Genomic DNA, 25,063 nt, shown 5'->3' with positions numbered 1-25,063 from the left:
CACTGCTGCTGCAACTCTATCCCTCTCTTTCTCTTGTTCTCTATCTATCTGTCTATTATTTCCCTCCGTCTCACAACTGCAGCCTCTCTCTCTCTATCACTCCTTCCGTGAGTCTGTCTCGTGCTCTAGCTTGTTGGTGTTCTCTCTCTCTCTCTGTCCCTCCCTCCCTCTCTCGCCCTCTCCCTCCGTCTCTCTGGTGGCTGCTCCCGACAGTCTCTATGGTAACTGGGAGGGCTAAGCAGCTTTCGTCAGTGCTGGAGGGGAGCCAGCTCTCATCCCTCCGCCCCTCCGCCCACACCACCACCCCTGCCCCCCTTTCCCCACCCCACCAGCACCAGGATCCTGCTCCTCTTTTCTTTACCTTCATTATTTATCTCTTCATCCTAAATTTATTGCCTCTCTTCCTATGTGCTAGAAACTGATGACTTATTTGTGCTAGACTTGTAGCATGCATGGGAAAATGTGTATGAGATAGTATGTGCATACATTGGGGGGGGGGGGGTGTCTGTGTTTGAATGCTACAGAGTTTCCTCTGTGTTCGTTTTGACACTTAGATACCGTTACTGCCACTTTGACGTTAAGGTGTCACTTAGAAAACACAATTATGTGCAAAGACTTTTGAACCTATCTCTACACCGTTGAAAAATGGCATAAGCAAAAAGCCTTTTTTGAATAAACAAAAATAAGCCTCTGAAAATCCCCCTCAGATGAAAAGACTCAGGAAACACAGAGATGGAGCTGAATGACTAATGTAATGTCTGTGTACAGGATTGGCAAAAGCTGCTGACTGGAGAAATTACAGGGATAAAGCAGGGATGTGGATTTAGTGAAATATTTCAACCCTCACTTAGGAAAGGAGGGTTAGAGAGAAAGAAAGAGAGAGAGAGAGAGAGAGAGAGAGAGAGAGAGAGAACAGAATGTTAAGTTCCTCTCTTGTCGACATAAATTAAGTGCAGTGAGATTCTGAGTATTACTCTCAAAATCTTCTAAAATTTAATTTTGACCAAATGCTGTACTTGTTGACAGTCCACGGTTCTTCCCGCCTGTCTAGTGTTGTTATCAGGCTCCACATGCTCCTGTCACCCCTCAGTAAAGCTCTCTCCCATCTGCCCTTGCCATATGGACACAGGCTAACTCCAGTTATGACAGGCTACTGCTCCACAACACAGTCTATGTAAGTGTGTGTGTGTGTGTGTGTGTGTGTGACAGCACATGATCAAGGTTCTTTAAGAGTTCATGTGCTTGGTCACTGATTGACCCTCAGTGATGGACTTCACAGAAATGGGCCAGAATAAAGAAAACAGCTGATTCTTACATAACAGGAGCCGCTGTAGTATGTAGTCTCAATGAAGGGTAAAAAGCTGTTGTGTGTGTTACTGCAAAAATGACAGGGTCCCTTCAGCACAATTAAAAAAAAAAGAGTGTATCTCTCTCAAGTATCTGAGAGGACAGTCAAATCCCACGGGACATGCCCCACTAAAAAGGCTGTGCATTCTTAACGCCCCCCCCTCCCAAACACACACACACACACACACACACACACAAACACACTCCCCCAAACTCCAAACACAGGCCTCCTCTTCCACCTCACTGATGTGAAACAATGTGTGCATTCATATTAAGTGGTGGGGGGCCTGACCAAGAGGAAGGCAACTCAGGAGCTTGCCCTTCACTGTCCCTGCCTCTCTCCTGTCATGGCTCTCCGTCTCCCCTAGCTCCAGTTTTAGTGACGGTGGAAGCAATATTCAGGGGGGAACATTAACCGGATCATGTCCTTCACGATGGAGCAGGTCAACTTTTGTTGTCACACTTTTAGCGTTTGGTCCAGGTTCTCCAAATGGCATTGACACTGTGGATGGAATGCGTGGCTGATGCAACAATGAGCGTGTCCAGCATTGAGTCTCCTCTCATTGTCTCTCTGTGGGTCAGTTTGGACCTGCACACTGCACACTCAGTCCTCAACACCAACAGAAATCTGGGACACAGGATCTCCACTGTGAGGCCGTGAGGTAAAGGAAGCCAATACTAACCATGACCACGTGAAAAAGAGAGAGAGAGTGAAAGCGAGAGAGAGAGAGAGAGAGAGAGAGAGAGAGAGAGAAAAAGAGTGAGATTGGAGACAATAAACGGACAGAGGAGGCAGAGAAGAAACTGAGTGAGAACTAATAACAAAATTATACAACAGAAAGAAAGTGGGAAAGAAATGGGAGGCTGACATCGCCAGCACTGCCAAGGGCAAATCCCTCCACGGTGGTAAAAAAAGAACAGTTAAGGAACAGCGCAGATAGGTACTGTTTATGCTTATACACATACAGTATCTCAATAATGTGGCTCTTCTTTCCCCAACAACGCCTCTTTATTGACTGTTTAGAGGCATGCAGAAAGATGGTGAAGACTGTTCAATAGATAGGTCAGCTCTTATTGTTATGTTCTCAGCCTTAATGAGCCAGGAACAAAAATGTCAATTGAATCATCACACTAGAGACAAAGAACGCTGATGAACTGAATCAAATTAGTGTTTAAAAAAAAGGTAGCATATTCTCAAACAGACTGCACCCTAAAATAATTCTTCACGTTTTGAGATCAAGCTTTTTTTTCCCTACTCTGTAAAGAGATGAGTGATTAAAACCGAGAGAGAGAGAGAGAGAGAGAGAGAGAGAGAGAGAGGGTGAACATTTAAAAATTACAGTCAACACCCCCCCCCCCCCCCACCCATTTCTAGCAACAAATGTTGCGTTGTGCAGACAGAAAGTGGTCCGAATTATTCTAATCTGTTAAAGGGGGTTAGTGGGAGGGTTTAAGAAGTAGAGACCTCACTATAGACTATTGTCCTTTTCTTCTCATGACTTGGTGAGAAGACTTAACTCTCATTAACAGAATTACAAACAGGCCCCCAGTGTTTATTCCATTAAACATGTACCTTCCACCACTGTTCATCAGTCTACACGCACAGCTCCACAGTACCACATTCACACACCCTGGCTTCAGTCCTCTGCTCATTACTCCGCATTCACTTCACAGAAATGGCCATTTATGTCATTTCATACCGTTCTATATTCCAAATCGACAACACCTGTGAGATTATCTTTAAAATGCTCATTTCACCGAATGTGAATTTCAGTGTGTGGATAGCTTAATAAGGAACAGAGCGTGCAGTCTGGTTTAAAAGCTTGAGGCATAGCAACACAAACAATGCTCTGACTTTCAGGTCAAATAAACTGCGTAGAGACAACATCCCTCAGGTTCAGCGTATCAAAAAATAAATAAATAAAATAAAAAATAAATAAACGTAGCGTTCCCCGCGCCAGCTTTCTCTTAGTCCCAACGCTAATATTGTGCGGACCAATGTGAATGCGTTTCAGTGTTTCAGTGCCATACACAATTGTGATGAAAAACGGGCATTAATGTTTGATGCTTGGTAAGTGCACATGGGAGATTGAATTAAGCGGCATGAATTTCGCAGACCTCATTACCTCATTTCTGCAGAGAGACATCCATACCCACTCCACAGGCACTTAACCCACAAGAGAACATCACTCTTTCAGCGTGTTTTATCATCCAATACACAGCTCACCACTAAGCACATAACCGCCAATGTACCAATCCTATTATTCCGACAGTGTATCTGCAAAGAGGGCCTGATTCTCCCTCTCTGTTTTTTTTTTTACTACCGAGACTGGAGAATTTATGTGAAAATCTCTTCTGAAAACGACACGTGTGCGCGTGTGTGCGCGTACACACTCTTTACCCGCCGCACACTCCTCTTATTTACGCGCGTGTTTTCCGCCGCTAATGCTGGCCGTCGCCCAGGTTCACATACTGGGGTGGGGATCAAGGGGAAAATCCTCCCATTCCTCCCAGTAATCCTATTCCAGCCAGTAATACAGGTCTCGAGGTTGTGTATGTGCTAATCACTCCTGGGACACACTCGTACAGCCGAGTGCTTGGACGAACGTTTAAAGCTGGGAGGACTGAGATTCATCTATCATTTGTAATTGACAGTAATGGAAAATACCCATCAGCCATTTAAGGTACTGCGATCTATAGCGACCCAGCATGCCTACCAATAACCTCTTTTGAATACAGTGTTGTTTTATGACCCCACGTTGACCTCTTTTAATATCCTGTGTGACTGGGTTGACCTTTGCTGGGACCATAGCGGTGAGGGTCGTGATCTTTTTGACATCTACTGTTGGAGAAGAGTCATTGCACTGATCTTTCATTTCAGTCGACATTCTTCTTCATTTCGGCTGCATAACAGTTCAGGCAATTTATGAGTGTCACACAGTGTTTGAACTGGGATGTTTCTGTCCTTGCTATACTGGTGCATATTTGATTTACTGTTTGAACCGGTGTTTCCAACACATACAAAAGCAAACTGACGTTGTTTGGTCACGGGTACAGTCACCGCTTCATTTATTCTCTTCCATTTCGTTCAATCATTTCATTCTTTAAAAAAACAACTTGTTTAAGTGCAGGTAATCATTAGGTAACATTTTAACTATAGTGGATTCACAGAACAGACACCACCCATTCAGCACATGGCAGTCACCACAGGGTTTATACCATCACCACTGCCAAACCACACACACACACACACACACACACACACACACACACACACACACACTCACTCTTATTCTCACCACACCCTCTCTCTCTCTCTCTTTGTCCTTCCTCACTGAACCCAACGTCTCCAAAAATCTCCATTCCTCCAGTAATGCATGAACTCCAGTATCCCTGCAGGCCTCAGCAGGTCATTCTGGCCACTCCAAACTCCAGGCTGACTATAGCTGGCTCGCTCTTTGACTCGAACGTGCCCTGCAGCTCTGGGTATCCGTTCTCTGTGGCACTGCTGCCCTCTACTGTCCGCTCCCCGTCACTGCCGGGAGGTTCGTCCTCCCGCGCTTCTTCTCCAAACACCGCCTCCTCTTCCTCCTCGTCCTGCTGCGCCTCCTTCCGACTGAGAGGAGCCCCCAGAATCAAGGACTGTGGTCGGGGAGGGAGAGCCCGTTCCCGGGAGGGGGTGTACAGTCCCAACGGGGAGGTACTAACCCCCAGCTTCTGAAGTTTCTGCAGGGAGACACAGGGAGCAGGGAGGCATGCGTCACACCAGAGGAACAAAAGGGACTAAATAACTACATCCAGGAGGCCGACAAAAGGTCCGAGAGCGAGAGAAAAAGCACAGAACAAGAACAGGAGAACAGGTGAGAACTTCGCTACAAGGCACGTGCAGAACAGGAGATGGAAAAGAAAGTGGGGAAAAAAAAAAACGGTGAAAAGGAGGAGAAAGCATTGATGTCATTGGCGAATGGGTATTTAGAACAGAAGACAAGCTGAACTGGTCAAAGGCAGAGCGCCCGCGGACTCACAGCTTTCAGGGTTTGGGCTGTTTTTTCCAGTTCCCTGTTGTTCTCGGTCAGCGTGAGGATGTGCTTGAGGATGGACTGTCGTGGATGCATGGAGCGGTCGAACTGGTGATACATATTCCTCCAGAACCTGGAACGCAAACACAAGCTCAGAGACTTTGCACAGAAAACAGCGGCAGTGCCGAGGTGAACTGAGAATTGAAGCCGGAGGAGGGGAGCCATACTTGAAAAAACAAGGCTGGGTGGAAGGTTCCAGAACTGGGTTTGTCTCCGCAAGGATGGGGTTGTACAAAGGGTTCAGGTAGTTCTGCTTCTCGCTCAAAAGGTGAGCCCACAGAGAATAGGTCCTCTCCTTTATCCTGAGATAAAACACAGACAACGTTTGTGAGACATGCTAAAGAACAAAAAAAAGAAAGAAAGAAAGAGAGGCGTTGGATGTGGTTTTGGGTTTTGTCTCAAGACACTTACTGAAGTTCCTCTCTCTGTCGTTGGTTGTTCCCCAGGAAATTGCCAAACTGACACGAGTGCACATGCTCATGGATCTGAATGAGGAACCACTCACTGAACTCAAAGGCTTGAGGGAACTGTTCTGTCAGCTGCCACACACACTCCAGAAACTGTGTAAACACTGGGGATACTTCTTTACTGTCCCCATCTAACTGGTCACACCTGGACACAAGCAAGAGCATCAAAGATGATCAGTTGATTTGACCTGCAACAGCACCACCAGTGGTAGAATACAACACATTGAATTACCTGTCAGCAAACTTGTGCCCGAATGAGATCCAGTCTTTCTCAATCAGCACCTGAGACAGAAAGACACAGGGGAGAGTGAGAGAGAGACAAAAAAAAACAGAGAGGATATGTGTGACAAATTACTAAGCTCTTGAAATGAGAGAAAAATTACTAAGCTCTTGAAATGAGAGTGTTGGCCTAGTCGTCTGAGGCTCCTACCCAGATATACTTGCATTTACAGTGTGACACTAGGATAGTCCATGGGGAGCCGGGATGTATGGGTAAGGCCTCGTGACGAGGGGCGTGGGATTATTTGGGGGGGAGGAAGGTGGCCTAGGGGCTGCTGGATGCTGTACCATTAGGCTCAGGTACAGGGAGGGGGGGCACAAGGTCACGAGAGATCTGATTGGCCGTACCATGAAACCTTTGATGGTGCGGTAGTAGGGGTCCATCAGCAGGGCTCCCAGAGAGCAGACCTGAGCCGTGCGATCCCACCCGTCTGAGCAGTGTACCAGCACGCTGGCCCCCTCCACCGTCACAGCCTGCAACCAACAGGATGCACACCATTCAACCAATCCACATCATTTTCAGTACATGTACACTGACACACAGCACAGTCAGTCAAACAGTCGGGTCATATCAAACTTGATATGATGAGAGTCAGTGTGGCCAATGAACAGTTTGAGTAAATAAGAGGAGATGGTATCTGGGAAGAGAACGGTGAGAAACCGACCTTGGCGAGGAAGATGGCGGCATCAACGACAGCCTTAATATGGCGTAACCAGCCGCTGTTTTCCAGGCCTTGCAGGTAATCAGTCATAGAGAGAGCGCGAGTACCCACCACTGAGAGACGGGAGAGGGACAAAACGAGAGATATAGATTAGGAGGGACAGGAAGGGAAAAAAAAAAAGAGCGCAATTAACATTTTCATCCGATTGGGCAAAAGGAATGTATTAGACCCAGCCTTTAACGGTCACGTATCTCTGACCTTCCAGAAGCTTCTGCAGACTGGCTCTCATGACATGAATGTTCTCAATGCCCACGAACTGGAAGCGAATATTGGAGTAGTTGTCCTCATTCTCGTAACCTTTTCCTGCTGCTCGGTTCGCCAGTGCATTCAGCTAACACACAAAGAGCAGAGATCACAATCCCCTTATTCAAAAGCTCCAGACTGTCTGTGAGAGGGAAAGGGCAGAGGGAGAGGTGAGCTACCTTAGGCCGCGTGTCCATAACGTAGACAAAGCGACTGTTGTGATTGGCTCTGCTGATGGCCTGTAGCATGTGTTCATCCTCCAGGCAACGAGCACTGAAACCCGACAGAGGCTGACTGCATCGACACACAGCGGCCTGGGAATAATACACACACACACACACACACACACACGTCTTAAAACAGCTCTACAAACACACCACAACCATTAACTATGCAATAAAATACCACCCCAAACCACTGTTACTTAGATCAATGCAAACAGATGGTATTTATGCTAGAGGTCTTCCGGTTAGAGGAACAGCGTAAAGTAAACATGGAGAGATAAGCTGAGGCAGTGTAGTGAGCCAGGGTCAGGGTGGGACATGTTGGCAAATGCAGAGTTTTGTCTTTGCCGGTGACATGAATCCCGATAAGCACCAGAATTAATAACAGTCTTCGGTGTGTGTCCTAATAACATAAATAAGGCAGGCTTTGTTGACAGCTTTTCGGCGTGCCCGTCCATTCATGTCTTATCGGAGAGACATAAGAGCACAAAACCGACTGATGACTCAGCCTGTTGAATACGGACACAGTGAGAACCGACAAAAAGAAATCAACACATCAAGCAGCCTGAATGAGCTCAATTCTCCACACTGCCAACAGAAACAACACAAACAGTTATTAAAACTGATTAAAACTATAGCTAACTCTCTACCCACTCCCTCTCTCTCTCTCTCTCTGTCTCTCTCTTTCTCTGACTCTCTCTCTCTCTGTCTCTCTCTGTCTCTCTCTCTCTCTCTCTGTCTCTCTCTCTCTCTCTCTCTCTCTCTCTCTCTCTCTCTCTCTCTCTTTCTCTCTCTAATGGAGTTTAGTATGACTCACCTTCTTCTCCTGGTAGAAATATGTGAGGACAGGAAAGCGCCCTTTGCTTCTGAACTTTGAGCTCCCGACGATAATTGGTTTGCTGGCCGTGATGGGCACATACAGGTCTCTGGGATATGTTTCACACACCTGAATACACCATTCAGCTCAGTTAATAAACAGTGCATGACCTGCACACAATAGTCTGTGAAAGACTGCACTGAACTGAGACGGAGTTTGGGAGGCATCTAGAGGTATCTAGGCTCATGGTCTTTTTTTTTTTTTTTTTTTTTTTAAAGTAGAAGGAGAAAATAGTACACAGCTGAAGTTTGGCATTGATTCTCTCCAGCAAATTAGTTCCACTGAACATTCTTCTTACAATCTTTTCTAAATCATCTCTTTTGTTTGATTATATTTCTGGTCCTTTAATCGTACGGAAACAAAGGAGGAAAAGGCACATCCTGAATTGGTTTCGAAGAGAAACATTTCTCTATTGTTCCCTGTAACCAAGTCGTTAGACAAGCTCCTCTCTCTCTCTCCCGTACTACATGAATGAGCTTGAAAAGTTGGCTGTGTTGGTGTGAAACCTTGTTGTGACAGGTAGGGTGCTTTGTTGTTTGAAACAGGCTTGACTTGCCACGCCTACCTTGTATTCCCTGTTAACGTCGGTCAGTTGCCATTGGTCACAGGGCACGCCCATTCGCTCAAACTCGGCAGCCAGGTCAATGAGCTGCCAGCCCTCCTCCCTCTGCTCGTCATTCTGCTTAGGGTTATAGGAAAAGGCATAGAGCTCCTCATAGGATACTGCAAACAGACAGGAAAAAACGTCAGAGAGTTCAGTGACACAGTCATAGGGAAACGGATACTGCTCTCCATCTGGGTGCTGACCTAACACCACACTCTCTCTCACTTTCACACACATATACAGATACACACACACACACAAGGCCTTGGTTACTGAGTCACCAAAGCATGACAACACCATCTGTGGCTTACCGGAACAAAAAACAAAGATCGAAAAAAAAAAAAAAAAAAACAGAAGGAGGCCTGACGGTCACCTTTTTGACTTTCCCAAAACTTTGTCTTTTGTCTCCCCTCCCCCTAGTCTAGTAGGAGAGACAGTGCCCTCTCAGGCCCTGTTCCTGTCCCTATGGGAGTTTGCCCACCTGGCCTGAGCAGTCGCAGCAGGGAACTGTAGACATCGTGACAGTCTCTCTCGCGTGGAACCACAAAGTGGACAACCCGAAAGTTCCGGCACTGGATGACCAGGGGGCAGCCAGTGGTGGTCAGAGAAAGTTTCTCCACAGACGCGATGTGATGGTGTAAGATCTGCAGAGAGAGACCGGGAGAGGGAGAGAGAGATAGAGAGACATATGGCCAATGTCACATAGAATTTGCTGTCACCGTTTGTTCAGTTCTCACACGTCATGGTTCTTTCCAAAGTTAACAGTCATCCACACAACCTCCCCCCCCCCCCCCCCCGCCTTCATTTTTACCTCTCTTCACAACATAGTTTTCAGAGAGTTTCCATTAGAATGATTTAATATCCATGTATCGATGTGGACTTTCCACACATAAAACATCTATATTCATTTAGGGCAGAATATTCAGAAAGCCTTTTAAAATCCACATTTACTTGCCTGTACTTTTACTGTCTGCATTGTTCCAAAACTGTCAACACGTCATAAGCTACATGTTGATTTAGTCCTACTCTCTGAAAAAGTACATATTTCTGGGATCAGGGAGAACACTAGGGACCAGCTTATATGAAAATTAAGCTTGTTGTAAACGTCAAGCCAGTATTCCACGCTTAGTGCATCGGTGACATCAGCAGAGGTGAGGTAATGCAGGAGATTTCTCATGCGTTTCTCTCTTAAAAACTTATCTCATCATCCAAACACAAGACTATCTCCCGATGTTCATTTCAATAATTTATGCGTCGGGACTCATTCTGCCTGGCTATCCTCTTTAATGCACACTACCTCATCATGAGATACTGAAGTATTGGGTAAAACCTAGCCAGAAGGCGGCAGTGAAAAAAAAACCCCACAAACGTTCTGTGCACTAGGCCACACCGCGGTCAGTAGATCCTGTTTGTTTGCAGATTTATGTCTGAGGGCTAAGGAAACCACCAAAGGCTGAAAAATAAGAGGAAGCGCTGCCATCACTGCATTTGTCCTGACCAAAAAAAAAAAAAAAGAAAATCTTCTCTAACGTTGGGCTAAAACATTGTTTCTTCTTGTAGCTATTCCTAGAGTCCCCCGACGGTAATTCAATCTGAGAGGCCATGCTGGACACACATATTTTGAACGCTGATTGGAGGAATTGCGCGAGTGTCACGTCGCATCTTGCGTTTCCTCAGACAACAGATCGAGAGATAAGACTAATGCCCTGAGCCGAGATAATCTTACACACACACACACACACACACACACACACACACACACACATCGTGGCTATCCAGCAGATCAGATCAATGTAGCGGAGTGTAAACATGTCAGATCATGACCTGTTTCCTTTGGGTCAAACATGTCAGATCACGACCCGTTTCCTTTGGGTCATTGGTATTCCTGTCTTCTCCAGTCCTTCCTGACGTTCAATCGCTTCTCCTATCCTCTGTCCGAGTCTCTGCCCGCGGGTTACCACGGCAACACCGCATTCTACCCCACCGAGGCGCCGCTAACCCAATTCCCATGGATTAAACCCCTTTCAGTCCGTAAACAAAGTTGTTACTTCCCTGTTCATTTCAGTCCTCACCGACTTTTGTACAGTGTATTTCTACGGAGAGCATCACAATGTCAGGTGTGGCCAGTGGAGCAGAATGCATGAGAATTAACCTAAACTTACCCATATCTCTTGAGCACTGGTAGAGTTACTCTCCACAAAGATAAGGTGTGTGGCCGTCAGATACAAGGTTCCTGTGATGGACTTGTTGCTAAATCGGTCCTGCAGCTTTACCTGTTCAACCTGTGAGTGAAAACAGAGCGCCTGTGAGTCAAGACAAAAGCTTAGAGAATAGATTATTCACTTGGTGGAGAAGATCATGCAACCCACTGCAGTAACAATATAAGTCCGACACCTGAAAGAAACACAACAGTAAAGACATGTGATGTTAGTTTGTTTTAACTTTTGTCTCTAACCAGTAATGGTGGCTAGAATCAGTCTCACTTGGGAGCTTTGAACATAAAAGTGCGTGAACATAAGAGGGATGAGTCAGCATGAAAATTAATATCAACATTAACTCAGTGCAGAGGAAGTCTGTCAAATGCTGGTGAGAGTCAAGGTATTTCAGTATAGTAGCTATTCCTTCAAAGTGATTCATATGCATTAAATGCACCAAAAGAGAGGTTTTCCCCCCACCAACTACCGACCATCCAAAGCACTTCTAGACACAAGCTTGGTGAAACACTGGTCAAAAATAACATTTTATTTCAGAAGTTCTAAATGAGTTTCCTCTTAGATCAACAATACTTCAGATGTAGTGATCTCCTTACTTGAAAGTAACTTGATTTAGAAAACAACACCAGGTCCACAAGACTTTGAAGCCTAGTTTGGGCTTTTTCCAACTCATTCTGTTTCAGGATTCTATGCTGGGCACTAAACAACTGTCACTCCTTTTGTGTAAATCCTTATCACTTGGGTCTGTCTCCCAGCAACTGGCCTGCATCTATGCAATGCATCAGCACGGCATACTCAATCAAGACTGTAATCATCATCCAGAGGAAGTGGGGAGAGACAGTTAGTGGACATTAAGGCCAACTAATGGTCAGGAAAGAAGAGGCATGTAAATGTATTATAGCAGATAGCAGACGTAGTGAATTTTTGCAATGGCTAATATTCTGCTTAACTGATGAATATCTTTGACAAGGTTACGATATCACCAAGAATGGACTATCATAAAACACAGAGCGACAACTCAAAATAACTGCGACCATCTTCAACACAGTCTCTCGTTCAGTGCATACTTGTTGTTCAAGAACAATGTTTTTAGACTTGTGTTCGTACAGCTTTAACGGGCCAGGTGTCACTGTGTTTGGAGCAACATACACAATGAGTCTACGGTCGAGTTTATTTGTCTCCACCAAGTGATGTATGTCAGCTTCATACAGCTTTAAGAGTCAAGTTAACTACGTAGGAAAAGTCAATTAATTTAATATCTTGGCGATGTCAAGGACAGCAAAGCCACTGGGTAGACAGAAAATGGGTCACATTCAACATTTGCCTTTTGAGGTAGTAGAGCGCCCTTTACAGCAGAGACCGACTAATGCATAAAACCCACTCGCCCACAGAGATCGATCAGGTGTGTTAAGGTTCTTCGGTTCTCGTCTCTTTGTCTTGTAAAAAACTGAATAACTATCTTACCAGCCCTAAAACCGCAACTTAAATAGGGAGGCAGAAAGAAAAGCAACGCTAGTAGCAGGATTGCCAACTCAATAGCTAACGTAGCGTTATAATTCAGTTAGATTAATTAAAAGATAACTGAATAAACATTGTTGACAAGCTCTGGGAGTTTCAGGGGCTTTCGAATATGTACATTCTGAAGTTATTTTTTACTCGTTCAAAGCATTTACTCACTCATAACATCTGTCTTATCTAGGAGCTTGTTGTATTTGCCTATACATTTGCACGTAGCTGCACCTTAGCTTGATGACGCTAGCCCAGAGATGCTGGATAGCTAACGCTAGCTAAATAGTCATTTAATTATTTCTCTACTTACCTTTGGCGTTCGGATGTGCTCCATATCGCAGCTTTACCAGCTGTCAAGCAAAAGAGACAAAACCAGTGCAAGGAGATACGTTCACACATCGGCTGGAAAGATGCTTCAAACAAAAAAAGTCTGTTTTCCTTAGAAGCTACATTCGTTCGCAGCAGTATCAGTCCAGTCAGCTGTGTGCATTCAGAAACAGTGACGAGTTCACAAGATGGCCACCTGATCAAAACATACCAAAATAAAAACAGTATGTTATTCTCACTCTTCTTATTTCTTCAATTAAATTTTATGAGGCTTTCCCAATGAAATAATGTAATGCTTGGGTGGCTTGGTTGTGTATATATATATTGTGTGTGTATGTGTATATATATATATAGTGTGTGTGTGTGTGTGTATATGTATGTATGTATGTGTGTGTGTGTGTATATATATATATATATATATATATACACACACACACACACACACACACACACATACATACATATATGCATATGTATTCTTCTTCCTCCTCCTCCTCTTCTTTTTCTTCTTCTATCTTCTTCATTTCTTCTTCATTTTATAATAATAATAATAATAATAATAACAACAAGTATTATCATTATTATTAGTAGTAGTAGTGTTAGTATTATGCTGTTGTTGTTTTTTTATTCCCCATTACAGTGATAACTGTGTGCTCACACGCCAGTGCAGCCCAACACTCACATATTTACATGGCGAAGCAATTAAATCAGTGATTATTATTACTATATTACAACGATGCATAATGCAGCATCTTGTGAATAGAAACTATAACTTCTGTTGGACAAATATCTCTATGTATGTCTCTCGATCTCTCTTCCAGTATACTTTCCTATTATTTGAGAAGCGTTTAGGCGTCTGCAGTCTTTTATGTTGAATTTCTGCGGCTACATTTGCCATAGAGGATTGTTGCTCAGCTCGGCTCACAAACCTGCCTGGGCGTACCTCCGCCATGTACATCATCAAACCACGAATATACGCGCATTTTGGGTACTGTTGTTTTATGACGATCGTCAAATAAACTGTGGTCATACTGAAGGGAAAGTGAATGAGTGTACCTGTACACCAGTTGAAAAGAATTCAGAAACTGATCTGAAACTTCTGCCACTTCTCCTACACCTACCTTTCACTGCTTCCTCCACACTTTTTTATTCTTGTTCCTCTCTTTATTTATTTAGTCAGTTGTTTACTCGCTTACTTACTTATACGTTCTTTATGTCTCTGTACATTTAATGATAATTCCATATACAACATTTTTTACATTGTTTGTCGTTTTTACTTTGAAATAATTTATTAACCATAAAAGTGGTGACTTTTATTTTGACTTTAATTTGTTAAGACCGGAAGTAGGTTTTTGTGTTGCTAGAGCGGGGAAATCCACGGAAACAGTAGTGCAAGTAATTAGGCTAAAATAGAGTATTTTTAATAGCTTTGGTGTTTCTTTAGGACATGAAGATTGTCTGTTGTACTCTTAGCTTTGGTTATATGAAGTGATATTTGATATGATTGCCTTAGCAACGACCAAAGCGTTCGGGGCCTCCACGCGGGTGGTGTGAGCAGCTTTGCAGCTAACTGACTTGCTAGATAATTGTCAACTGAATAGAATATATTTTCGCATTGCTTGATGGTCTCCCGCTCGTGAAAGAACGTTAAAATGTCTGGCTTCAGTTTTGGAACGGGGACTATTGGCTCAACGAACACTGGTGGAGGGTTTTCATTTGGAACCGCCACGAGGTAGCTATGCACTTTCGCGTTCGCTAAGTTGCGTTTATGAGAAGACTAGTTTCATATCCTTTTTACTGCTAATGATTCTGTAGCGACTACGGCACATATTAAAATGAATTTTAAGAGAACATTGCCTGTATGTTTTGAGGCGTGCCCAGTGATGTACTTTGTTGTGGGTAACGTCACATGTTGAATGTGTCGAAAGAAACCGTTTTAAGAGATGCGCCTGCTAATGAGTAATGTTCTCTCCAGTGCTCCTGCTGCTGGAACAGGTGGGTTCAGCTTCGGTGGTCTAGGAGCAGCGACATCCACACCTGCCGCCACAACCACCACATCTTCTCTCGGGCTGGGCGGTAGCTTGTTTGCACAAAAACCGAACAGTGGATTTTCCTTCAATACCCCGGCCTCAGGTAGTTCTAACAAAATGATATGCTAACAGAGAACGGCGTTCACAGAGACTAAGCTTAGTGGAGGCTAACGTCAGAATTAACGTTCACGTATAGTTTTGATGTGTTGTATTATTGAAATGTGAGCAGGTTATCATAATATGTCTTTGCAGTTAAGTAAGTGGTTAAGAATGATTGTCTCTTTTACAGGAGCTGCTGCACCATCTACTGGCCTTACATTTGGTAAGTCGTTCACCTTGATGAAATTTGGGACAATTTCACTGCTTAAAATGCTTGCTGTAGTCTTTTCTTTTGTCCTCTGTGTGAAGGCAATAAGGGTAGTTGATGGCACGACAGTGATAGCTTTACTGAATGATCATTCGGCGCATATATATACACCTCAAGCTGAGAAGAAGCGGTTGATTAAACAAAGGTTGACCATGTTCCCTGAAACCCCAGATAATATTTCATGTATTTTTGCTGTGACGGTGTCCTGTTGGGCTGTGTGATGACGACTAACATATGGAGTGTACATGTGCTTTACCCCAGGCACTCCTGCTGCCACCACTGCTGCTACGACAGGCTTTAGTCTGGGCTTTGGTAAACCAGCAGCCTCAGCCACGCCCTTCTCCCTGACCGCCACCACCTCTGCACCCGCGGCCGCTGGACTAACCCTTGGCTCTGTCCTCACGTCTGCTGCTGCTCCTCAGACAAGCTCCACAGGCTTCTCCCTCAACCTAGGTGGAACCACAGCCACCTCAAGCGCCCCCTCCACTGGCCTTTCGCTTGGCTCCAGCCTTTTTCCCAGCACTGCCACAACAGGTTAGCGCCAACCCTCCTACGCATTCACTCACTAACCTCACGTCTCATAATCGGTTACTTTTTTTAATGACCTCTTATTTGTCATTTAATGAGCTTATCCTCTATCTGCGTATGAACGATTCCCTGTGTTTCAGGTCTGGGCCAGCCTACTCTTGGAGGAGTTCTGAGTTTAGGAGGTCTGGGTACCACTTCTACTGCAACCACAGCAGCTCCTGCACCCACAGCCAGTGTAGGTTTAGGCGGAGTTGACTTCAGCACTTCCTCGGAAAAGAAGAGCGATAAATCGTCTGGTGCCAGACCCGAGTAAGTTCTGCACAGCATTATTATCTTTGGGGCCAAGGGACAATTCTGCTGTTTTTTTTAACGATGAAATATTTTTGATAACTGAACCAAAAAAAAAAAGGAGTTTTTTTTTTTTTAATTATTGTTAACATTTCCCTTCTTTTCCCTCTTAATTACTTTCAAAGGGACAGTAAAGCTCTCAAGGATGAAGATCTACCTGCACTCATTTGCCAGGACGTGGACAATTTCCAGTAAGTGGGTGCTGCAGTACTTTTCAGGAACACCTACAATAACTCTTAGCCTTTCAAACAGATACGGACATACATCTGAACTTTTTTTGTGTGTGTACCCTCTCTTTCTCTGTCCTGCAGGAAATTTGTGAAAGAGCAAAAGCAAGTTCAAGAAGAGATCAGCAGAATGTCTTCAAAAGCCATGCTTAAGGTTCAGGATGACATCAAAAACCTGAAGCAACTGCTGTCCGTCAGCGCCAGCGGACTGCAAAGAAACGCCCTGTCCATAGACAAACTGAAGATGGAGACTTCCCAGGTACCTCTCAGCCCACTGTATCTGTATTTACAGGCGTCTCATTTGGCACGGCGTATTCCTAACCTTCTGTCTCGTGGGTGTTTTGCTATCTGTAGGAGCTGAAGAATGCTGACATTGCTCTTCGGACTCAGAAGACACCTCCAGGACTCCAGCATGAGAACACTGCCCCGTCAGAGTACGTTCATTTTAATGAACAGACCCACCTAATGTCATATCAGGAGAAATGGACTAAGATTCACTCTCTCTTTTTTTTTTTTTTTTTTTTTCCAACATTGCTTTTTCATTTGGAAGCTACATTTAAGAACGTACAGACAAAATTCTTAGCCTGTGCGCGGTACACATTGTTTGTTTTACATAGTTTTGTCATAGTCATGCATAAGTCTACCTCATGCGAAACTGTCGCGTGGATGCAAGATGCGTAACATGTCTCTCACACAGCGTTTAGATACACTTAGGATTTGTGTATGAAGACTCTTAACCACTATCTGATCTTGTCTTGAATCAAAATAGAAATTATGAGCAAAGTAATATTTGTTTCAGCTGGTGGATGAGTTATACAACATAGTGTGATACTTTGAACAAATTTTGATTTTGATATAATACCTTAATTTCTATTCACTTTTATCTTTGATGTTATCTTCGAGCATGAAAGTAAATTTTGCAGAGAGCGTACTTCCTGAATTTTCTCTTTAAAGGTGTTTATCACAGCATTTTAATGAAGTTCGAACAGTTTTTGATGGAGTTTTCCTTGAAAGTACAGTGCTATCATATAACTAAGTGAAGCTAGATTACATGCACAGTTAATGAGGTAACCAGCCATCAGCTTGCTTACTGACTGTCACTCAGTGCAGTCAATGCAGGAGGATGCAAGCATGCATAGAAAGAGCCTTGAGAGATCTTTTCTATCTGTGTGATCTCTGGCCTCTGTTCACTCCCTGTAGTTATTTCCGTGCCCTGGTGGAGCAGTTTGAGGTGCAACTTCAGCAGTATCGTCAACAGATAGAAGAACTGGAGAACCACCTGACCACCCAGAGCAGTGGCTCACACATCACACCTCAAGGTACGGTGTCTCAAACACCCCCCCCCCCCCCACCTGACACTATTCAGACACACTTGTTTACGTGGTTCTACCCGGCCTCTTGTTTGGATCATGTTCCACCCCTGACTGTCTTGCGTGTTCATTTTACGCAGATCTGTCGCAAGCCATGCAGAAGCTCTACCAGACGTTTGTGGCGTTGGCTGCGCAGCTGCAGGTGGTACATGAGAATGTCAAGGTGAGCCATGCAGCTTTCATATCTCTTTCTTATCTATCACATGACCTTAATGTGGCTCTGCAGTCTATGACTCAATGTCACCTACATGCAATAGAGTTTTGGCTATATTTATGCATGTTTTTATATGTATATGTGTATGTAGGGGGGGGGGGGGTGTGTTTAATTTCTCCCTAAAATGTTATAATCCTGTTTAGATCTGTTCTATTAGACGTTCTTGACTGTGCTCTTTCATACCTTTGTGTTTATTTTGTGTGTTTTATTTTGCGTGTTTTCTGTCTCTTATTTTAGGTGTTGAAGCATCAATACCTGAGCTACAGGAGAGCGTTCTTGGAAGATTCCACCGACGTGTTCGAGTCTAAGCGAGCAGCCAATAAGAAGTGGCAAAGCACCCCCCGTGTCACCACTGGCCCCGCTCCCTTCGGCAGTGTCCCGAACGCTGCAGCCGTCGCCATGGCTGCGACGCTAACACAGCAGCAACAGCCTGCTCCAGGTCTGACCGCCTTCAAGTTTTAGACCTCTTCTTGACCTCTAAACTCTGAGAGAGTGAGGGAGCTGAGAGTAGAGAGAGAGAGAGAGACAGTAAGAGACAGAGTGAGCAAAAAGAATAAAGTGTTTAAGCTGGTTGGTGCCACTTCTGTTTAGTTTGTCCTTTCTTTTTTTCCCCCCCTTTAATTTCTCCATGTTTGAGAATTAGGTCAACAGTTCTGAAGCTGAAAAACACCAACCAAATGGCACAGGGCCTCCTCAGAGTATTTCAACTGGAATTTCTTTCTCTTAAATCTTGTTTTTAAGTGTTTCATATGCTGACTGCCCTGTTTTTTGTTTTTTTTTTGGGGGGGGGGGGGGGGGGTATTACACTTTTCCTCTGTGCTAGAGAAAAGCACTTAATGTGATGAACTCGAGGAGTCAGGGCTTTCCAGCTGAATTGGCCGGTATTAAGATAAATGCGCATGACAGCTCAGTGGGAGAAAAGAAAAGATTAAAACTAGTTTTGTCCTAAAGAATATTTCTTAATCTCCCCCATAGATTTGGGTTTATTGTCTTTGGCTTTACTGCCAGACGTGGCGATGTTTCACCTAACACTCCTCGTAAGCTTAGTTTGCGGTGAATATTGAGTGTGAGGCAGGGGTAAGGTTTGGTCTTTAGTGTAAATGGGTATCAGCCTGCCTCCCTATTATTTTAATGAGACTTTTTTGCATCAGGTTACCATAATTGAATTTAAGTAGTATTTAATAACAGGGTATGTACCTCTCGTAGGATTGTATCTTAATTTGAACTAAAGGGTGCTCTGCAGTTATTGCATATCTATAATAGAGCATGGTTGCCTTGGGCAGAGCATCTCCTGCCTTCATGAGCCTAAATGATTTTTGTTCGCCTATCACAGTTTTAAGCGATCACTTCTTATTGGAGTGAGATATATTTAAATGAGAAAGGAACTACTTTAGCCATGAGTAGGATATTTATTCAAATCGTGTTTTGAGCAGCAGTAATGTAGCTATCACTACAACGAGCAAAATTCCAAGAAACTCTGAGAACATACGCACACACAGACACACCACCAGACAGGACTGCTACACTCAAATCAACTCGTCTGACCTCCGTTCTTCGACAGTCAATTCAATTATTTCCGCTCTTTCTCGCTGTTTTTCTCTCTCTGTTGTACATAGCCTAAGCCGATATTTCCTTAAGCATAAATTCAATTTGTTCTTAATCATCAACTTGCCTGTAGATATAGCACTATAGGTAAAAAAAAAAAATGTTCTCAGTGGATGTTTTGCTGGTGGGATTGGCAGGTTGTGAAGCATCTCGAGCAATAAGGTATTTTAGACTTTGACAGGAAGCGCTGGTTGGGCAGTTAAGTAATGAGCTCTCATCTCATGACAAACACTTTTTCTAGTTTTACATTCACTAAGAGAATCCAGGTTCAGAGTACCATTTACCTACACACTATGCAGGAATGTTAACCGGAAATAGAATGTAGCATTTCAGACAATTAGCAATGTGCAACATCAGGGTTTTTTTTTTCTCTTCTTCTTTATAAGGTTTTCTTCTGCAAAATGAATCCAGCACTTAGAATTTTTGTATTTTGGGTTTTTAACCTACGCATTAACCCACACACGCCCCTTGGTTAACTCCGCTTTGTTGGACAATAGCCAAAAATAATTCCATGGATGTGCCAATATGAGGTGCCAAAGCAGTAGTAGGAAGAGCGATTTAGTAGTGGTCTGAGGAATGATTCTGATGCCGCAGTTCTGTGGTAGAGTATGAGAACGTTAGAGATTAAATACTTATTTCTCACCTGCCTGTATCTTTTTATGGCAGCTTTTAACAGAGGGTTCCGTGCTAATTTGTTTACTTAGCAGACAGCCATTACTTAAGGGAGAGCGCAAATGCTTGCTCCCTCGTCGACAACACGTTGTGGTTGTTTCGGACTTTCACTTTAAATCACTGAACCAACATTGGATAAAGTTCTTGTATGTGGTGGAGTCAAGAGGTTTCTCCAGAACTATGGAAGGTTTTATTTAGGCAGTGTGCTTTTCGCTGATGTAGTCCGCCGACGCGTTTCCTTTTTCATCGGTCCACGTGTTTTACCTATTCAGACTCGGTGTATTTTCATCGTTGAATTGCAGGATTATCCTGATGTTTGCCTATGCATTTTCTACTCAGATTTTACAGTTTGAGCGACTGCTTCAGCGAATGTGGTCATGTTGAAATCAGTAATTAAAAATGTGTTTATTCGTAATAATAATCCTTTCCCACAGATAGCGATGGTATGGCTTTGTGTGGCTTGTTTATGGACACATAAGGTTTGAATATTTAGACTTGATGAATCGGTAACCATGGTAGTGTTCACAGTTTCCATGGTAACCATATGGCAATAATAGCAGGTTGGTGATATGCGATGATAAGGTAGATGTTTTGCTGTAAGTTAAGTCATGTCTTTTTTTTTTTTTTTTTTGAAACAGTTTTAATCAGTGAGTGAATTTTGGAACCCTGGCACATCACACAGCTATAGTTATTCTATAAAAAAATAAGCTGTCATTTCAAAATTGTTTACCCTATGCCTCATTTGTTTCCCTCAATCACTTAATGTAAACTGTAAAGAGGAGCAAATGGTGCAAAATCAACAGCAGTTGGTGGCAAACAAGGGCTTTTTAAATTGTGTACATTTCACCCGTACCATCTCTGTTTTAATAATACGTGAGATTTTCGAAGTCATTCAAGTCAAAACATTTCAAATTGACCCGTTAAATACTTGAATGGTCACTCATTCTGATGATTATACACTAATCTCTTCCTCAGTTTTTAATAGCAATGACATAGAATTTGTGCCTTTGTGCCTCAGATATGTAGCCTATTCAGTCAGAGATTAAAATTTTGTTTTCTTTTGGTTTTTTGTTTTTGTCACGCCCCCCCCCCCCTCAGTATTTATGCTACTTGGACATCTACCTGAAAACAAAGCTCTTCAGTTGCTTCTCCTGACCATACACCTGAAGTTCTTTTTGAGCCAACTCACAGTATTGTCCAATCAAACGTGTTCATTCCAAAACCCACCCCTGTTCTAAATGGTGCAGAGAGATTTTGGAGATGGTGTTATACATGTGAACAAGGTGCAAAGACGAGCATGCGCACATGTAGGTCCCCCCCCCTTTAATTTTATTTAAGGGCTAAAGTTTTTATTCGCTCATTCATTCTGCAGTTGAATTTGCTGCTCACGGTGACTTGAATGGTCAGCAGTGACTTTTTTTTTTTTTTTTTGGTGCCAAACAAAAAAAAAAAATCAGTATTCGCTAGTGCAGTCCTTACTCGTTGACCGTTCTGGGGTCAAATTTGCTGCTTCTCTGGACGGTAGTCCAGCTTCTCACTCGAAAGTGGATTTGGAACACTGACGTCTTTTGAGCGTTTGTTGGCTTACAAGATACCAGAATGTCTTATCTGGCTTAGTGAAGGTTTTTGTCTTGAATTTGTTTGTAAGTGAAATCAAACTATAAACACTCACGGAAACGTTTGGGATAAATGGTCTTTGGATTGTTCAGATGTCAGTTATTCAAAGGTGCAGTGTTTCCACCCCTCCCCCCCCCCCCAAAAAAAGCCTCTGTTATGGGCAATGGATGACTGGGTCATTCGTTAACATTGAACAGAGCATTTGTGTGTGTTGAAATATACATGTTTTGGGGGAAAAGGGGGGTGTTAATCAGACAGTAATATACCTAGGCATGCTGCCACAGGTCTGCTGTGAAAAAAGTGATCTTACCAGCACATTGTGGATCCATTGAATTTTCATATCGTGGCAGCGTTGATCCCCACGGTGGTCACCTCCTATGGCCGTACGTTAATGGGGAGAAACACTGGGAATGTGTGAGGTGTAAAATGAAGGATGAATTGAGGCAGAGTCGAGGATTAAGACTGTGATACATGTTAGAATTAGCACTGCATGGTTTTTAAACACTGTTCAAATGGCTGTCTCTGCTCAGCCTGGTTAGTCAGTGCACAGTTTCAGGCTAATTTCCGAAGATCTGTCCACAATGTGGCTTTTTTTTTTTTTTTTTTTTAACACACACCCACACACACACCAAGGATGCTATCTATCAAGTTCATATACACCATGTGATAATTAAGCATGTAATTTAAAACAGAAAAATAGAGATGCGATTTTGTTTTTGGTACTTATTAATGATCTAATATAAAGGGTTTATCTCCAGACCAGTTCTCGGTACCCTACAGACACATAATTTGAAATGTTTTGGAGCCCGTGATGTGGGAGCTGTTTACACAGTAATGGGAGGCAATTTTTATGATAACTTATATTTTGAGTGTTCTTGTTTAGATGAGTGCGTTTTTATGAAACCATTGCTTGTTGATGCATATATGATATGGTGTGCCTTTTGAACTAGATATCTACAGTATATAACCATTGTTTGACATGCATTCTTGGCACATATTAGCCCTCTTTATTCTTGAACAATTTTGAAACGTGTAAATGACATAGCAATTAGGAAATCAGTTTTGTCCTCAACTGTTTGTCATGTTTTATGTAAGTGAACTGCTTCAAATTGAAAATAAATCCATTCTTAAATGAAAAAAAGCCCTTGTCTTTGTTTCTTTTTACTGATAAAATACTGATTTACACTTAATTGGATCAACTAAAATGATTCTGAAATCGAGATGCCGAGTACAATGAAATTGCATCTCTATTAATGAAATATTTAACCCAATTTAAAAAAAAAAAAATGACAAAACCAGCTAAAAGGAAACGAGACAGGAGCAAAAGAGTGTAGCTCTAACGATCAGGGTTAGTCGGAGAACATCACTGTTTGTAATTAGATGTACAGAAAGCTGTATCTTCCAGGTAAGTATAGATTTGTCCATTGTTTAGGACAAGTTTGGTGTAGAAAGAGGCAAGTGTACAGTTTATAGAGAGGATCAGGTTCATGGTGGTGTTGCCAAGGTATTGTTAGCTCTTCCTTTTTGGGCCCAACGGTACGTTAAATGAGTTCATATGGGACCCATGTACTGGTGCATCTGGTGTGAATGAATTTGTGCTGATTGGTTCTGTCCTCCCCAGAGCTCCTGATTTGGTCTGACAGTCTGTTTCTCTAAGAGTGGTCAGCATCCTGTTCTTATGCATTGTCCTGCTGATAGTTTGTGGCTTTTTGTACATAGGATTCTTAAGATTGTATAGAAATTGCAAAGGGTCTCTGTGAGGTTTAGTGACATGAGAGTAAGTTCCTCTGCTCTCTTTCTGTCTCTGTCCCAGGATCACAGGCACCCCTGGGGGCAAGTTTTGGCACTCCCTTTGCCTCAGCCACTAGCTTGGGCTCAACCAGCCTTGGAGGTACTCCCTCTTTTATACTCCCCTTCATGTCTGCTTTCACTGTAATGAAGGAAACTGGATAGACTGTTACATGGAATATGTGGACAGTCTGATCTCCCATCCCGGCGTGACTGAAGGCTTGGTTTTCTATGTTTTGATGTAGTTAGACTAAGGTATATAATGTTTTTTTTCTTTTGGTGCTTTTCACATGGACTCTACTTGGTTGGATTTGCTGTGGTTCTGAGCATTAGAAAAAGCGAGGGTTCTGGACCCCACTCATATTCACAGTGTACCGTGTCTATGAAAATGAATAGTTGTATTTAGTTGGAAAGTGGAAGCAGTTCTACTCAGTTGTCTCTCTGTCTCTTGGCAGCTTTTGGTAGTGGCCCAGGGTTTGGAGGGGTAGCGACCGGTGGCTCTTCGTTTGGTTTCTCTTCTAGCAAGCCGTCCGGAGGGAGCCTGAGCGCAGGTCTGTTCAGTTCCTGTATACTCTTTAGTTACTGTGTTCAGTTACTCTCTACTCCTGAACAGGTTCCTCTCAAATCATGGACTCTTATATGACACCCCATTCCTGTAAAGTTATAAAGTTTAGGATTACAAGGAAGTAGAGAATAAATAGCTTACAGGGAAATTTAATAACATCTTAAGATGCCTACTTTATAGATCCACATATCAAGACTGATAAGACTTACTGTGTAGAGGAGGTAGATCCGGTTGCATGGCTGGGAAATAGCACCAGTAAGAATAAAATACATACAATTCAGCTGGGTACAAAAAAGAGGAGCTGTTTATCAACCAATAATATCAACATACTGATCATGTTTTCTGTCTGTTCTTTCACAGGATTTGGGAGCTCCAGCACGTCGGGTTTTAACTTCAGTAATCCAGGCATCAATGCATCTGCCGGACTCACATTCGGTGTGTCCAATACCCCTGCTGCCGGATTCGGTGCAGGAGGGCCTCTGCTGCAGCTTAAAAAGCCCCCTGCAGGGAATAAGAGGGGCAAAAGATAAAAGAAAGAAAACAACACACACACAAGTGAAGAAGAGGCAAAGGGAAAAACAACAGGCTGATTGGCAGGAGTCACTGTCTTTCTCAGATATCTATTTTTATATTTTGGTGGGAGGGATTAAGGGATATCTGTCATTAGCACATTTGAATATAATTTTTTTGTTATTTGTGTTTTTTTTGTTGTTTGTTTGTTTGTTTTTTCTTTGTCATTGTCTTGTGATAGCTTTGTTCTTGTGTACCTCAGTTTACCTATTTGCCACACTGACATTTAGCAAGTAAGAGACACTGAGCACTCAAGCTAGTATGAAGATAT

General features: G+C 43.1%; 2 protein-coding genes across 4 annotated transcripts; one reads left to right on the top strand and one right to left on the bottom strand.

The window, feature by feature from the left end:
• Positions 1–4,658: 4,658 nt before the first annotated feature.
• On the bottom strand, positions 4,659–13,020 carry mtmr6 (myotubularin related protein 6). Its single transcript, XM_030768553.1, has 14 exons — positions 12,875–13,020; positions 11,005–11,124; positions 9,324–9,486; positions 8,804–8,961; positions 8,179–8,307; positions 7,317–7,451; positions 7,093–7,225; positions 6,838–6,947; positions 6,521–6,646; positions 6,126–6,175; positions 5,838–6,038; positions 5,594–5,728; positions 5,373–5,499; positions 4,659–5,073 (listed from the first exon to the last, which is right to left on the bottom strand). Exons 1-14 carry the CDS (start codon positions 12,896–12,898, stop codon positions 4,750–4,752), a joined length of 1,935 nt encoding a protein of 644 aa, XP_030624413.1. The 5' UTR covers positions 12,899–13,020; the 3' UTR covers positions 4,659–4,749.
• Positions 13,021–14,275: 1,255 nt separating this feature from the next.
• nup58 (nucleoporin 58) lies at positions 14,276–24,838 on the top strand. 3 transcript variants are annotated; one of them, XM_030769176.1, is made up of 14 exons: positions 14,276–14,623; positions 14,867–15,027; positions 15,211–15,243; positions 15,550–15,822; positions 15,957–16,125; positions 16,290–16,355; positions 16,476–16,650; positions 16,746–16,825; positions 17,592–17,710; positions 17,842–17,924; positions 18,213–18,414; positions 23,683–23,760; positions 24,113–24,208; positions 24,583–24,838. In XM_030769176.1, exons 1-14 carry the CDS (start codon positions 14,544–14,546, stop codon positions 24,750–24,752), a joined length of 1,785 nt encoding a protein of 594 aa, XP_030625036.1. In that variant the 5' UTR covers positions 14,276–14,543; the 3' UTR covers positions 24,753–24,838. The 3 variants fall into 3 exon arrangements, with proteins under 3 accessions (XP_030625036.1, XP_030625037.1, XP_030625038.1); XM_030769177.1 differs by lacking the exon at positions 15,211–15,243 and having other exon boundaries at positions 14,867–15,024; XM_030769178.1 differs by lacking the exon at positions 23,683–23,760 and having other exon boundaries at positions 14,867–15,024.
• The last annotated feature ends 225 nt before the right edge of the window (positions 24,839–25,063 follow it).

This window comes from Chanos chanos, chromosome 3 (genome assembly GCF_902362185.1).
Source record: "Chanos chanos chromosome 3, fChaCha1.1, whole genome shotgun sequence".
NCBI classification, from domain to species: Eukaryota; Metazoa; Chordata; class Actinopteri; order Gonorynchiformes; family Chanidae; genus Chanos; species Chanos chanos.
This window is presented reverse-complemented; position numbering and strand designations above follow the sequence as displayed.

Bases quoted from the DNA above. Each gene is read 5' to 3' on its own strand.
- mtmr6 (XM_030768553.1), bottom strand. From the start codon at position 12,898: ATGGAGCACATCCGAACGCCAAAG. The intron at 8,962-9,323 runs GTGGGCAAACTC...GTCTGTTTGCAG, and splicing joins GCTGCGACTGCTCAGGCCAG to TATCCTATGAGGAGCTCTAT. The intron at 5,074-5,372 runs GTGAGTCCGCGG...GTCTCCCTGCAG, and splicing joins CAGCCCAAACCCTGAAAGCT to AAACTTCAGAAGCTGGGGGT.
- nup58 (XM_030769176.1), top strand. From the start codon at position 14,544: ATGTCTGGCTTCAGTTTTGGAACGGGGACTATTGGCTCAACGAACACT. The intron at 17,711-17,841 runs GTACGGTGTCTC...CATTTTACGCAG, and splicing joins CTCACACATCACACCTCAAG to ATCTGTCGCAAGCCATGCAG. The intron at 23,761-24,112 runs GTACTCCCTCTT...GTCTCTTGGCAG, and splicing joins GGGCTCAACCAGCCTTGGAG to CTTTTGGTAGTGGCCCAGGG.